Genomic DNA, 13,592 nt, shown 5'->3' with positions numbered 1-13,592 from the left:
GCCAGCCTGGTCTACAGAGTGAGTTCCAGGACAGCCAGGGACACACAGAGAAACCCTGTCTCGAAAAACAAAAAACAACAACAAAAAAAAAAGAGTTCAAAGTCGTTCTCGGCTGTACAGAGAGTTTGAGGCCAGCCTGGGCCACATGAGACCCAGCCATTAATTAATTAATTAAACATGCAACAGTTTCTGGATCTAGAAAGTGCCCTTGAGGCCTGGTGTGGTGGCATATATCCATACATAGTCTCAGTACTTGGGAAGCTGTCACAGAAGATCACGAGTTTGAGGCTAGCCTGGTGTACATAGTGAGAAGCAAGGAGGGAGAGGAAACAAAAGAAAGTGTTGTCATACAAATCCTCCCGCTTGTGAGTTCGGCATAACAGGCCAGGTAGCACCCAGGGCCCTTTCTGATTTGCCTTTGACCTCCTTTCAGGTCTCAGACTCTCCACCAGGGGAGGATGACATAGAAGGTTCTGGAGCTGGGGACATGTCAGGGGCAGGGTCTGGTGATGGCTCTGGCTGGGGCTCCAGGGCCGGCGAGGAGGTAGAGGGCGATGAAGATGAGAACATGGTGTACTACTTCCTGGAGGAGAGCACCGGCTACATGGAACCTGCCCTGAGGTGCTTGAGCCTGCTGCATACGCTGGTGGCCTTTCTCTGCATCATTGGCTACAACTGTCTCAAGGTGGGACATGACCTGTGACTGTGGCCCTGGGGCTGTGGAGGATGCTTGCAGAGAGAACCTAGGACAGTGGCTGGGATGGGAGGGTTTAGGCTGGGTAAAATTAGTAACCAATAGAACAGCCAATAGGATACCGGCAAAGATGCCAGCCAACAAAGGTGCTTTTGCAAATGGGAACTAATGCAGACCACAGCTGACAGGCTAAGCCCGGATTATCTGTACCATGCATACATTGCTGTGTGCATTTCCCTATCCAGGGGGCAGATTTATCATGGGGAATGTTATTTCTCACCCGTTAGTCAGTTGAACTAGGATCCCCGTGAATTGGAGAGCTGGAGAGATGGTCTCAACAGTTAAGAGTACATACTGCTCTTGCAGAGGACCAGAGTTCGCTTCCCAGCACCCACATTAGGCAGTCTGTAATTTCAGCTCCAGGGGATCTGATGCCATCTTCTAGCCTCCAAAAGTATTGCACTTGTGTGCAGATGCACACAAACATACACATAATAAAACTAATAAAAATAAAATCTCTCGTTAAAAGATCTCTGCGAAGGGGCTGGAGAGATGGCTCGGGGATTAAGACCATTGCTGCTCTTGCAGAGGACCAGGGTTTGGTTCCCAGCTCCCATGCAAAGTGGCTCACAAATGACTGATCCCAGCTGCAGAGGGGCCTGATGTGTTCCTCTGACCTCTACGGTCACCTACATACACAAAACAGCATGCACTCATACAGACACATATACACACACTTAAAAGACTTTTTGTAATATAAAAAGATCTTTGAGAAGTTGGGCCCATACCAGTGCTTGCTTGTAATTCCAGGGGACAGGAGGATATTGAGTTCTGGGCCAGCCTGAGTTACATAGGGAGATCCTGTCTCCAAAATAAGGGGGTGAAGGGGCATGGACATACAAGCTCTCACCCCTATGAAGTGCTGTTGACTAGTGATGATGGCTGGCAAAGGGAAGAGACAAATTTCTTCTGGAGCGTGGTCTGGGGTAGCTTGCCCATGCTCCAATGGAATAGCCCACATCCATTTGTATATGGAAAATACTAACTGGACTCATGGGTTATATTTAAAAATAAAATAATACAAAAGACAAGGCATGCCATGGTGGCATACACCTTTAGTCTCATCGTTCAAGAGGCAGAGGCAGGCAGATCTCTGCAAGCTCCAGGCCAGCCTGGTCTAAATAAAAGAGAGATCTGTCTCTCATGTAGGGTGTCTCAGAGGTCTCAGATGTGACAGGGGAGTGGATTCTGATATATATCAGATATGCCCAAGATTTGTCATGGCCCCCAAGGTATGTCTCAGGCATCCGTTGGGTTCCACAGGTCTGGAAGTCTGTGTAAATCTTGTATTTTTTTTCTTCTGAGTTAACGCAGCTGTTTGGCTTAGAGTCCTTTTGCATGTTGTGTCTGCAGCTTGCCCCTCCTTCCATGGCTTCCACCTGCCTCTGTCTTCTATACCTTATGGGCCCAAGTGGACACCCTCCCCTGGAGCCCCAGCCTGCAGCCCTCGGCTTGCCCTTTCCCTCCCACTCTTGCCTGCACCTCCACACCTACCTGCTCCCGTCTGCCTGCACCTTCCCAGCCACCCTGACCCTCTACCAGCACCTCCATCTTTCTACCCTGAAGACTGAGACAGCTCCTTTGGTGCCATTCACAGGCTACAGGCAGGTCTCATGGCTTCTGCAAAGACCATGGTCTCCCTCCCTGCGTAACTACCGTCACTCCTCACCCTTGCCTCCCTCCACTCCTAGGTGCCCCTTGTCATCTTCAAGCGGGAGAAGGAGCTGGCCCGGAAGCTGGAGTTTGATGGTCTCTACATTACAGAGCAGCCAGAGGACGATGATGTGAAGGGACAGTGGGATCGCCTGGTGCTCAACACGCCGTAAGTGCCCAGCCCCACCTCAGGGTGTCAGAGGGGACAGAGCTAGGTTCCCACTCCAGGCCAGGCCTGAGCTTCCAAAGAGCAAGATCCCTGTGGCCTGGCTTGTTCTCTCTAAGCCTGGTCATCGTCCCCATCCAGTGGACACATTAAAGTTCCTCTGGGTGTGGGATTAATGTGACAACTCTATGGGTAAACTACTTCCTTTCACCATGACGACCTGACACAGATCCTAGGCAACAGTGTAAAAATCTGATGTGGCTGCCAGGTGCCTGAAATCCCAGACTAGGAGGAAGGTAGAAGGATCCATGGGGCTTACTGACTGTCTTAGTTAGGGTCTTCATTGTTACGAAGAGACACCATGACCAAGGCAACTCTTATAAAGGGCACATGTAATTGGGGCTGGCTTACAGGTTCAGAGGTTTAGTCCCTTATCATCACGGCAGAAAGCATGGCAGCATCCAGACAGGCATGGTGCTGGAGGAACTGAGTTCTAGGTCTTGTCCTGAAAGCAAGCAGAAGACTGGCTTCCAGGCAGCTAGGAGGAGGGTCTTAAAGCCCACTCCCACAGTGACATACCTCCCAATAATGCCACTCCATGGGCCAAGCATATTTGAACCACCACACTGACCAACTAATCTGGCCAATTGGTAACATCAAAGTTCAGTTAGAGACCCTGTCTCAAAAAGTAATGTAGAGAGGGCTAGAGAGATGGCTCAGCAGTTAAGAGCACTGGCTTCTCTTTCAGAGGACCTGGGTTTGATCCTCAGCACCTATATGGTGGCTCACAGCCATCCTGTAACTGCAGTTGCAAAAGATCTGATGACGCCCCCCCCCCTTTCTGGCCTCCAACACACATGCAGGGAAAACATCCATACACTCAAAATAATAAATATTTTTTTAATGTTAAATAGACTCTAGAGCCAGGTGTAATTTCTTACACTAGTATTCCAGCACTTGTGAGCTGGAGGCAGGAGGATAATTTGAGTGCAGGAATTAAAGTGATCCCTGTCCCATTTTATTGCTCCCTGGCCTAGCTCCTGGCTTCTGATCTTTCCCATATGTCTTAGTCACTGTTTGGTGGCTGTGAAGAGACACCATCAAGGCAAGTCTTATAAAAAGGAAGCATTTAATTTGGGGCCTGCTTACAGTTTCAGAGGGTTGACTCTTGTTATGGTGGCATGCAGGCAGGCATGGTGTTAGAAAAGTAGCTGATAGCTGCATCTTGATCTCCAGGAGGAGACAGAGAGAGAGAGAGAGAGACAGAGAGAGACAGAAAGAGAGAGACAGAGAGATAGAGAGAGCGAGACAGAGAGAGAGACAGAGAGAGACAGAAACAGAGAGAGAGACAGAGAGAGACAGAGGGACAGAGAGACAGAGACAGAGGGACAGAGAGAGAGTCAGAGACAGACAGAGACAGAGAGACAGAGAGAGAGAGACAGAGGGACAGGGAGACAGAGACACAGAGAGAGAGACAGAGAGAGACAAAGACAGAGGGACAGAGAGACAGAGACAGACAGAGAGACAGAGAGACAGAGAGACAGAGACAGACAGAGAGACAGAGAGACAGAGACCGAGAAAGACTGAGCCTGGGATGGGTTCTGGAGACCTCTCAGTGAGGCACCTCCTCCAATAAGGCCACACCTCTTAATTCTTCCCTGACAGTTCATTCAGGACTGAACATGCCAGTACATGAGCCTCTGGGTGTCAGCCCCGTTCAAACCCACCCTAACCTCCCCACACTTCTCTCTTGACAGGTCTTTCCCTAGCAACTACTGGGACAAGTTTGTCAAGCGGAAGGTGAGAGGACTGTGTGTGGAGGGAAGGTCTCCTAGGCTCAGTCCCCTGGGGCCAGTAGACCACCCCCTGGCCTTTCCAAGTGCTTATTTTGTATGGAACCCTGAGAAGGGGCTATGTCCCTCTGAAGAGTTTCCCCTGGGGATTATGGGCACAGTGATCAGAGTTTCTTCTTGAAAGAGAAGATGTATGTAAAGGGCCCAGGGTGAGGACTCAAGTCTGTAGGCATATGTGAGAGGAGATGAGCAACAATGTAGTAAGGGCAGTTAAGAGTTGTCTCTGCCGGGCAGTGGTGGCACACACCTTTAATCCCAGCACTCGGGAGACAGAGGCAGGCGGATCTCTGGGAGTCTGAGGGGGAACTCTGGTCTACAGAGTGAATTCCAGGACAGTCAGGGCTACATAGAGAAACCATATCTCTAAATGTCTCTTTGAGGGTCTGAAGATGTAGTTTAGTTGGTAGAGTGCTTCTCGAGCATGCACAAAGCCCTGGGTTCAGTCCCCACCACTGTAAAAAAATTTAGGATGGTGGTACAAAACTGTACTCATGAGATGGAGGCAGGAAGATCATAAATTTAAGATTGTCCTCATCTACACAGCGAGTTCATGGCTAAATTGTACTATGTGAGACCTTGTCTCCGTAAAACCCCAAACCAAACCAGCAACTACATGGATGGATGGATCGATGGATGGATGAATGAATGGATGGATGGATAGATGGATGGAGAGATGGATGGATGGATGGATGATGGATAGATGGATGGATGGGTAGGTGGGTGGATGGATGGATGGATGGATAGATGGAGAGATGGGTGGAGAGATGGGTGGAGAGATGGATGGAAAGATGGATGGATGAATGGATGGATGGAAAGATGGATGGAGAGATGGCTTTGTAGGCAGACTTTGGCTGCTTTGTGGATTCTTATTTTCTTCCACCCTTCTCTGCCCTTTTCTACACTCTCAGCTTCCTAATACCAGGTTGTGGGGAGGGAAGGATAGAGAGGAAAGGAGGCACAATATTGTGAGACTACTTCCTGCTGATTAGAGCATCAAGTTCTTTGGGGCAAGTTTGATCTTCACTGTCAGGACATCTAGTTTCTTATTATCATTCTTTCTTCTTTGCACATAACTACTGAACAAGCAGCAACCAACCAACAACACACCTCTTGGGGGCCTAGCATTTATAGACCCTCTGAAAAGTCCCCAGAATTCCAAATGTCACACAATCGCAGAAACTATCTGCACCCGGCAAAATCACACCCCTGCTAGAACATGAGGCAAATCATAGTCGGCTGCTGTGGACAGCCCAAAGCAGCCCTATATCCCACGCCTGGGATTAAAATGAAAATATTTCTATAATGTTTCTGTGTTTTTAAAAGAAATCAATGCTCCAAAATTATCACTACATGGTTTAGCAATTAAGAGATCTTTCTGTTCTTCCATAACCCAGATCCAGGGGCTCTGATAATCTCTTTCTGGATCTGGTGGGCACCCACTCATGGGGCATACAACCACACAGACAAATTCACATATAACTAAATAAATAATAAATCTTGAAAGAAGTTAACCCAAATGAGGACTTGGTAACAAATCTTTGAAATGTAATAAAGGCTGCAATAATGGCTCAGCCATTAAGAGCACTGGCTGCTCTTGCAGAGGACCTGGATTTAGTTCCCAGCACCCACATGGTAGCTTACAGCCACCTGTAACTCCAGCTCCGGTGGTGTATGAGATGCCCTTTTACAGCCTTCGTGGGCCCTGCACACACATAGCAACACATACATAAAACGTTAAAATAACTAAATGGCGGGCAGTGGTGGTGCACACCTTTAATCTTAGCACTTGGGAGGTAGAGGCAGGCAGGCAGGCAGATTTCTGAGCTTAAGGCCAGCCTGGTCTACACAGTGAGCTCCAGGACAGCCAGGGCTATACAGAAAAACTCTGTCTTGAAAAATCAAAATAATAATAATAATAATAATAGTAATAATAAATGGCCAGGTGTTGTGGCTTTATGTCTTTTATCCCAGCACTTGGAAGGCAAATGCCAATAGATCTCAATGAATTTCAGACCAACTTGGTCTACAGAGTGAATCCCAGTCTCAAAAGAATATAATAATCATAATCATAATCATAATAAAAACTGTATCCGTGTGGAAGTGCAGGAAAGTGTGTGTGCTGGCCAGGAAAGGTGGCTGTTCTGTTAGAGGGGTCTGGAGCAGGCCCTCAGAGTGACCAGGAGGCCAGTGTGGCTGGGATGGTAAGATGTCAGAGAGCACCAGGCTGCTGTAGAGGGCAGGGGTCCAGTTACACAGCCTCTTTCTGCCTCTCCAAACAATAGTTTCCCCATTAATTTGGCTACTGCATCTGCCAGATGTTGGATCTTCCTCCTTCTCTGCAGAAATCAGGCCCTTCTTCCCAGAAATATGCTCCCCCTAGAAACCCTATACAGGCAATGTCCCCTTCCCCAACTCCAGCCTGGCACTCTGCTACAGGTTCTGGACAAACACGGGGACATCTTCGGGCGGGAGCGGATTGCGGAGCTGCTGGGCATGGATCTGGCCTCTCTGGAGATCACGGCCCACAATGAGCGCAAACCCGACCCTCCACCAGGCCTGCTGACATGGTAAGAGGGACACCTCTGCCAGAGGCGGACCAGGGGACAAGGCTAGTGCCTTGACACCCAGGCATCTGGCTGTCTCCCTTCCTGTTCCCCCAGGATCATGTCCATTGATGTCAAATACCAGATCTGGAAGTTTGGAGTCATCTTCACAGACAACGTGAGGGGGCTGTGGATGGAGAGGGTGCAACAGGAAGGACAGGAGCCCGAATGAGGGAACAGCTCATGCAAAGCAAGCCCCTAGAGTAGGAATGTGCCCAGGACTCCCTGACCCCAGAACGATTCCTAAGCCTGTGTCCCCTGTCCTCGGAAGATCCTTGTCATTGTTGTGGGTCTTCTGTAGCTGACCTGCTCCCTGGTCTTCTCCTGCTCTGGAGCCGATAGATATTCCACTAGGCAGAGACTGCATCTGCTTTTGCTTTGGGATGTCCTTTCGTGTTTCCTGACTCCGACCCTTCCTTTTATACTCAGTCTTTCCTGTATCTGGGCTGGTACATGGTGATGTCCCTCCTGGGGCACTACAATAACTTCTTCTTCGCTGCCCACCTCCTGGATATTGCCATGGGAGTCAAAACTCTGCGCACCATCCTTTCATCTGTCACTCACAATGGAAAGCAGGTATGGAGAGGACCTGGCAGGGACCTGCGTGGAGATCTGGGAGTGGCAGAGGGAGATGGGCAGTGGTCAAGAGATATTGGGGAAGTGGGCATGATAGCTGTGTTTATGGGAACAAGGAAGTGGGGCCGAGTCATCTTTGAGGAGCAGGGCAAAGAGGCATCTTGGAGTAGTGGGCCTCCCTAGGAGGGGAGGGCCTTCCCGAGAGGGAAGAGTCACAGTAATCTGAAAAGGTCTGAGCCAAGGTTAGGGCATTCTTTGGTTTGTTCTTCTGTGTTGTGGGGAAGTTATTTCAGACGCTGCTCCAGTCTAATGTCTCCTGGAACTCACTATTTAGACTAGGCTGGCCTCGAACTTACAGAGATCTGCCTGCCTCTGCCTCTGCCTCCCGACTGTTGGGATTAAAAGCATGCACCACCACAACAGGCCTAGAGCATTCTGGGAGAAGGCAGAATGGAGCATGGAAGAGGCTCCAGAATCCAAAGGGTCAGAGAATTGAGGGCCCTGTGTAGAAGGAGCGTGAAACTGACCAGTGCCTGCCTGTCCCCAGCTGGTGATGACCGTAGGGCTCCTGGCCGTAGTGGTGTACTTGTATACGGTGGTGGCCTTCAACTTCTTCCGCAAGTTTTACAACAAGAGCGAAGATGAGGACGAGCCTGACATGAAGTGTGATGACATGATGACGGTGAGCCCCTTCCCCCATGCCTGTTCGCAAGTTACTAAGTATCTTCCTGAGGGTTACTGTTGCTGTGATGAAACAATGTGACCAATAGCAGCTTGAGCAGGAAAGGGTTTGTTTCACAGTTTTATCTAACAACAGTTTATCCCCCAAAGCAGTGAGAGTCAGAGACTCAAACAGGGCTGGAATGTAGAGGCAGGAGCTGATGCAGAGGCCCATGGAGGGATGCTGCTTACTGGCTTGCTCCTTGTGACTTGCTCAGCCTGCTCTCTTATTGAACTCAGGACCACCAGCCAAGAGGTGGCCCCATCCATAATGGGCTGAGCCCTCCCCCATCAATTACTACTTAAGAAAATGAAAAAAAAAAAAAGGAAGAAGAAGCTGGGTGTGGTGGCACATGCATTTAACCCAGCACTGGGGATGCAGAGGCAAGTGGATCTCCGTGAGTTCCTCATCAGCCAGGGCTACACAGCGAGACCCTTGGTTATATTGCTGTAGCTGGGTGGTGGAGCTGTGGCCAAGCAGGGTCATCTGCATTACTGTTGGAAAGGTAGTTTTCTATACTCCCCGAGTGGGGTGACTTGGAGCAAACAACCCGCCTACTCCCTCTGGCCTGGCCACCTGGGACTTCCCAGGGCTATCACAGGAAGGCCCAAAAGGAAGATGTGGGACGGTGGTGGCCCACACCTTTAATCTCAACACTCGGGAAGGCAGAGGAAGGCAGAGGAAAGCAGGTGGATCTCTGAGTTCCAGGCCAGCCTTTTCTGTAGACTGAGTTCCAGAACAACTAGGGCTACACAGAACTTAAAACCCCTAGCCCCAACAAAACAAAACAAAACAAAACGGAAAAAACAAAAGATCTGGCCCTACCTGAGTCTAACCACAGTCCTTATTGCTTCTGATTTTTGGCTTCCTGGTACTTTTTCAGTTCCTCTAGGACTACATGTTTCCTTACACTTCTGGTCCTCTGCATTGATCTTTCTCTGCCCTGTACCAGGCCTAACAGCCACACCCCTTCCCCTGACAGCTTATTTTCCAAATTAAATGCTGCCTCCAATAGTAAGCCCTCTCTGACCAATGTTTGGGCCGGGGCATGCATAACCCACATAACTGGTCACTTCCTCATCTCCCTCTCTGTCTGTGTTCATAGTAGCTCCTCTCTTCAGCCCCACCAAACTTATTTCAGTTCCTCATGAAAGCAAAAAGCAGTTTCTCTCTCTCTCTCTCTCTCTCTCTCTCTCTCAACATACATGGTTTTTGCATCCATGTATGTCTGAGTTATAAACAGTTACAACCACATGGTCACATGGTATGTCTGGGAATTGAATCTGGGTCCTTTGGTAGAGGAGCCAGTGTTCTTTTAAAAAAAAAAAAAAACATTTATTTATTATTATATATAAGTACACTGTAGCTGTCTTCTGACACACCAGAAGAGGGCATCAGATCTCATTATGGATGGTTGTGAGCCACCATGTGGTTGCTGGGATTTGAACTCAGGACCTCTGGAAGAGCAGTCAGTGCTCTTACCCGCAGAGCCATCTCGCCAGCCCAGGAACCAGTGTTCTTAACAGCTGATCAGACTCTCTAGACTCCAGCCTCTCAAAATAAAATAAAATAAGCGTTGGCATATGTGTAATAAGGTTGGAGCCTAGGGCCTTGCTACATATCTCCACCCCATGTGTCCTTTCCTCCCTATTGGTGACAGAGCACATGGTTTTGACTACCTGGAACACTCTCTCCCATCACCCATTCTGGTAACACCTCCCTCGGGTTCCAGCTTGGACACTCTTCCCTCTCCTGCATGAAGCCATTCTGGTCGCTGCTCTGAGGCTAGTCCAGATGCATCCTGGAGCTTGTGAGGGCTCCTGCACTTTCTTCTGCTCCTAGTGATGACAGGGTTCCTCCCTGACCCAGCCTGACCCCTCTGTCCCTGTCACCTCACGCTAACTTTCTGGTCCTTTCCAATTCTCAACATAGCCAAGGTTGACCTTGAACTTCTGGTTGTCCTGCCTCTACCTTAGATGACAACCATGTGCCACCATCCTGCTCTAGGTGATGCTGGGGACCACATCCAGGGCCTCACGAACACCAGACAAACACCCTATCTGGATACAACTGGGGTTCACCTCCAGCTCCGACCCTTGCATTAGTCACATTTCTGCTCAGTGTGAGCAGCAAAGGCAACTTGGGAAAAGAGGGATTGTTCTGACCCTAATTTGAGAATATAGTCCACCGTGGTGGCAAGAGCATGAGGTGGCTGGTTACTCCAACCCCTAGTCGGGAAGCAGAGCAAGAAGCATGCCTTTGTAGAGAGAATTTCTGTGTGTTGCATGGAAACATCTGTCAATAAAAAGCCGATGACCTATTAGCTGAGGCAGGAAGTAGGAGTTAGGAGTTCTGGCAGGAAGTAGGAGGTGGGAGTTCCAGCAGGGAGAGAGGAACTCTGTAATAGCATCAGGTGCAGGAAGGGATTCTCCTGGAACTCTGAGGAGACAGATGCATGAAGCCAAGGAGAGGTAACCAGCCATGTGGTACCCAGAATAGAATGAACGGGTTAAATAAGTTATGAGCTAGTCAGGGAACAAGCCCAAGTGTATGGCCTAGGCATTTATTCATAAATAATTAAGTCTCGTAGTCATTATTTTGGAAACTGGGGCACAGGTGCAAGCACCTGTGGTTACTTGCTTTTTTTTTTAATTTATTCCCGGACCCCAAACCCACACTGGGAGCACATTCAGGCTAGGTCTCCTCATCTCAATAACCTGATCTAGAAACTTCCTCAAGGACGTGCCCAGAAGTGAGTCTCCTAGTTGAATCTAGATCCTGTCCAGTTGATGACCTGAACCATCATCATCCCATGCCTTCCTGTGACGGCCATGACACTCCCCCAGCTGTGAGAGGCAGGGCCCAGGGCTCTCTGTCACTGCTTTGTCTCCAGGCCTGCCTAGTCCAGGCTTGTGGTAGGTGCTGTGGCTGTTAACTGAGCGACCCGCCCCTCCTCCCTAGTGCTACCTGTTCCACATGTATGTGGGCGTCCGGGCCGGTGGAGGCATTGGGGACGAGATCGAGGACCCGGCCGGTGATGAATATGAACTTTACCGGGTCGTCTTCGACATCACCTTTTTCTTCTTCGTTATCGTCATCCTGCTGGCCATCATTCAGGGTCAGTGCTGGCTAGGGGTGTGGGTGGGAGGAGTGCATAGTCCCTAGAGGCTGGCTAGATCACCGGTTACCTCCCTGGCTTAGCCCCTCCTTACTGTGAGACCTCAGGCAGGTGGGTCTCTCTGAGCTTTGGTTTCCCCATCTGAAAAATGGAGGTGTTGAAACAAGGCACAGTAGCTGGGCAGTGGTGGTGCACACCTTTAATCCCAGCACTTGTGAGGCAGAGACAGGTGGTTCTCTGAGTTTGAGGCCAGCCTGATCTACAGAGTGAGTTCTGGGACACCCACAGCTACACAGAGAAACCCTGCCTTGACAAGCAAACAAACAAACAAAAAACAAACGGAAAGATAACAACAACCAAAAAACAAAACAAAACAAAAAACAAAAAAACCCAGGTACAGTGGCCAGAGACCTACCATAAGCTTGAGGCCAACCTGGTCTCTGTTCCAGGCCAGCCAGAGCTACACAGGGAAAAAATAATTAGGGGTGTAACTGGTACCAAGCTCAGAGATTGCCAGGAAGATTAAGCTGTACATTGCTTTGAAGTGTCTGTCCATACTAAGTTCTCAATAAACACCTGCTTCTATTCTGCTTGGGAAGTGTGGTAAAAGTAAGAAACCCATGGAAGAAAGGCAGCCCCAGAGGTACCCGGTGTACCTGGGTCTTGACCTGTGTCCTGCCACCCCAGGTCTGATTATTGATGCTTTCGGGGAGCTCCGAGACCAACAAGAGCAAGTGAAGGAAGACATGGAGGTGCGTCATGCCCAAGAGTGAATCTAAGGAATTATGGGATACATGGGGAAAAATAATTGGGGACATTACTGGTACTAACCTCAGAGCTTACCAGAAAGATTAAGCCATGCGTTCCTTGGAAGCACTCAGTAAACGCCCGCCTCTGTTCGGCTTGGGGAGTGTGGTGAGGTTAGGAAACACATGGGCACAAGGCAAGGGCCAGAGGCACTGGATGTCACCGACCCTTCCTTGACTCTGACATCTCCCATTGTCCTCAGACCAAGTGCTTCATCTGTGGAATAGGCAGTGACTACTTCGACACGACCCCACATGGGTTTGAGACCCACACTCTGGAAGAGCACAACCTAGCCAATTACATGTGAGTGTGGGAAGTGATGGGTCATCAGAGGGTGGATGGAAGCGAGCCTTTTGATAGCCAGGGCATGACCGCTGAGCCTGGACCAGTTACAGAAAGGGATGTGGGTGTCTGTTTACATAGGTTTTAGACAATCAGAAAGTAAACATCACTTTCTGTGAAAAAGTGAAATCCCCCAGTGAGGAGCTGGGTGCCTGGCTCAGTAGTAGAGCCCCTGCCTAGAATCCCCAGGGAAGGGCTGGGGGTGTGGCTCAGTGGTAGAGCCCCTGCCTAGAATCCCCCAGTGAGGGGCTGAGGGTGTGGCTCAGTGGTAGAGTCCCTGCCTAGAATCGCCCAGTGAGGGGCTGGGGCGTGGCTCAGTGGTGGAGCCCCTGCCTAGAATAGCCCAGTGAGGGGCTGGGTGCGTGGCTCAGTGGTAGAATTTCTGCCTAGCATGCACTGGGCTCTGGGTTTCATCTTCAGCACCAAGAAATAAAACTAAATCTCAATGCAAGTATTGTTCTTACTTTCCTCCTGTGGTTCTCTGTCCCTCAGGTTTTTCCTGATGTATTTGATAAATAAGGATGAGACAGAGCACACTGGTCAGGTAAGAGGTCCTAATGAGGGATGAGTAGCGACATGGCTCAAGCCATTCCGGCAGGCTGTCCTCTAGTTACACCCTGGTGTCCTCAGTAAACGAGTCCTAAGAGAGGACAATCAGCAGGCAGCAGAGAATCCTTCTCAAGCATGTGAAGATGTGACTGAGAGACTCTTACCTCCTCAACCCTAGGAGTCGTATGTCTGGAAGATGTACCAGGAAAGGTGCTGGGATTTCTTCCCTGCCGGAGACTGTTTCCGAAAGCAGTATGAGGACCAGCTTAGCTGAGGTCTGCAGCTGGCCCTCCCCCACCTCAAGTGCCTTCTCCCACTGCAAGCTCCTCCCCAGGCAGCTGGGGACAGGTGATCCTGAACTAGACCAATAAAGCCTGTGCTACACCCCCACCATCACTGTGTTGGTCATTTAAATCGGGGTGGGGGTGGGGGTGGGGAGGTAGGCACACA

General features: G+C 49.7%; 1 protein-coding gene across 4 annotated transcripts in view; it reads left to right on the top strand.

Moving 5' to 3' along the window:
• Window positions 1-13,535, top strand: part of Ryr1 (ryanodine receptor 1) — a 129,428-nt gene extending 115,893 nt beyond the window's left edge. Inside the window, exons 94-105 of one of the 4 annotated variants that reach the window (XM_031385960.1) lie at window positions 434-685; window positions 2,446-2,576; window positions 4,331-4,373; window positions 6,863-6,993; window positions 7,087-7,147; window positions 7,459-7,605; window positions 8,153-8,287; window positions 11,288-11,444; window positions 12,132-12,196; window positions 12,454-12,554; window positions 13,086-13,137; window positions 13,321-13,535. In XM_031385960.1, the coding sequence (XP_031241820.1) occupies window positions 434-685; window positions 2,446-2,576; window positions 4,331-4,373; window positions 6,863-6,993; window positions 7,087-7,147; window positions 7,459-7,605; window positions 8,153-8,287; window positions 11,288-11,444; window positions 12,132-12,196; window positions 12,454-12,554; window positions 13,086-13,137; window positions 13,321-13,416 (1,371 nt within the window). In that variant the 3' untranslated portion in view covers window positions 13,417-13,535. The remainder of the gene's footprint in view (window positions 1-433; window positions 686-2,445; window positions 2,577-4,330; window positions 4,374-6,862; window positions 6,994-7,086; window positions 7,148-7,458; window positions 7,606-8,152; window positions 8,288-11,287; window positions 11,445-12,131; window positions 12,197-12,453; window positions 12,555-13,085; window positions 13,138-13,320) is intronic. The other 3 variants (XM_031385961.1, XM_031385958.1, XM_031385959.1) reach the window with 3 other exon arrangements.
• Window positions 13,536-13,592: the final 57 nt, after the last annotated feature.

Source organism: Mastomys coucha, unplaced genomic scaffold (genome assembly GCF_008632895.1).
Source record: "Mastomys coucha isolate ucsf_1 unplaced genomic scaffold, UCSF_Mcou_1 pScaffold21, whole genome shotgun sequence".
In the NCBI taxonomy this organism is placed as follows: Eukaryota; Metazoa; Chordata; class Mammalia; order Rodentia; family Muridae; genus Mastomys; species Mastomys coucha.
Note: the sequence above shows the minus strand (reverse complement) of the source record. Positions and strands in the feature narration are given on the sequence as shown.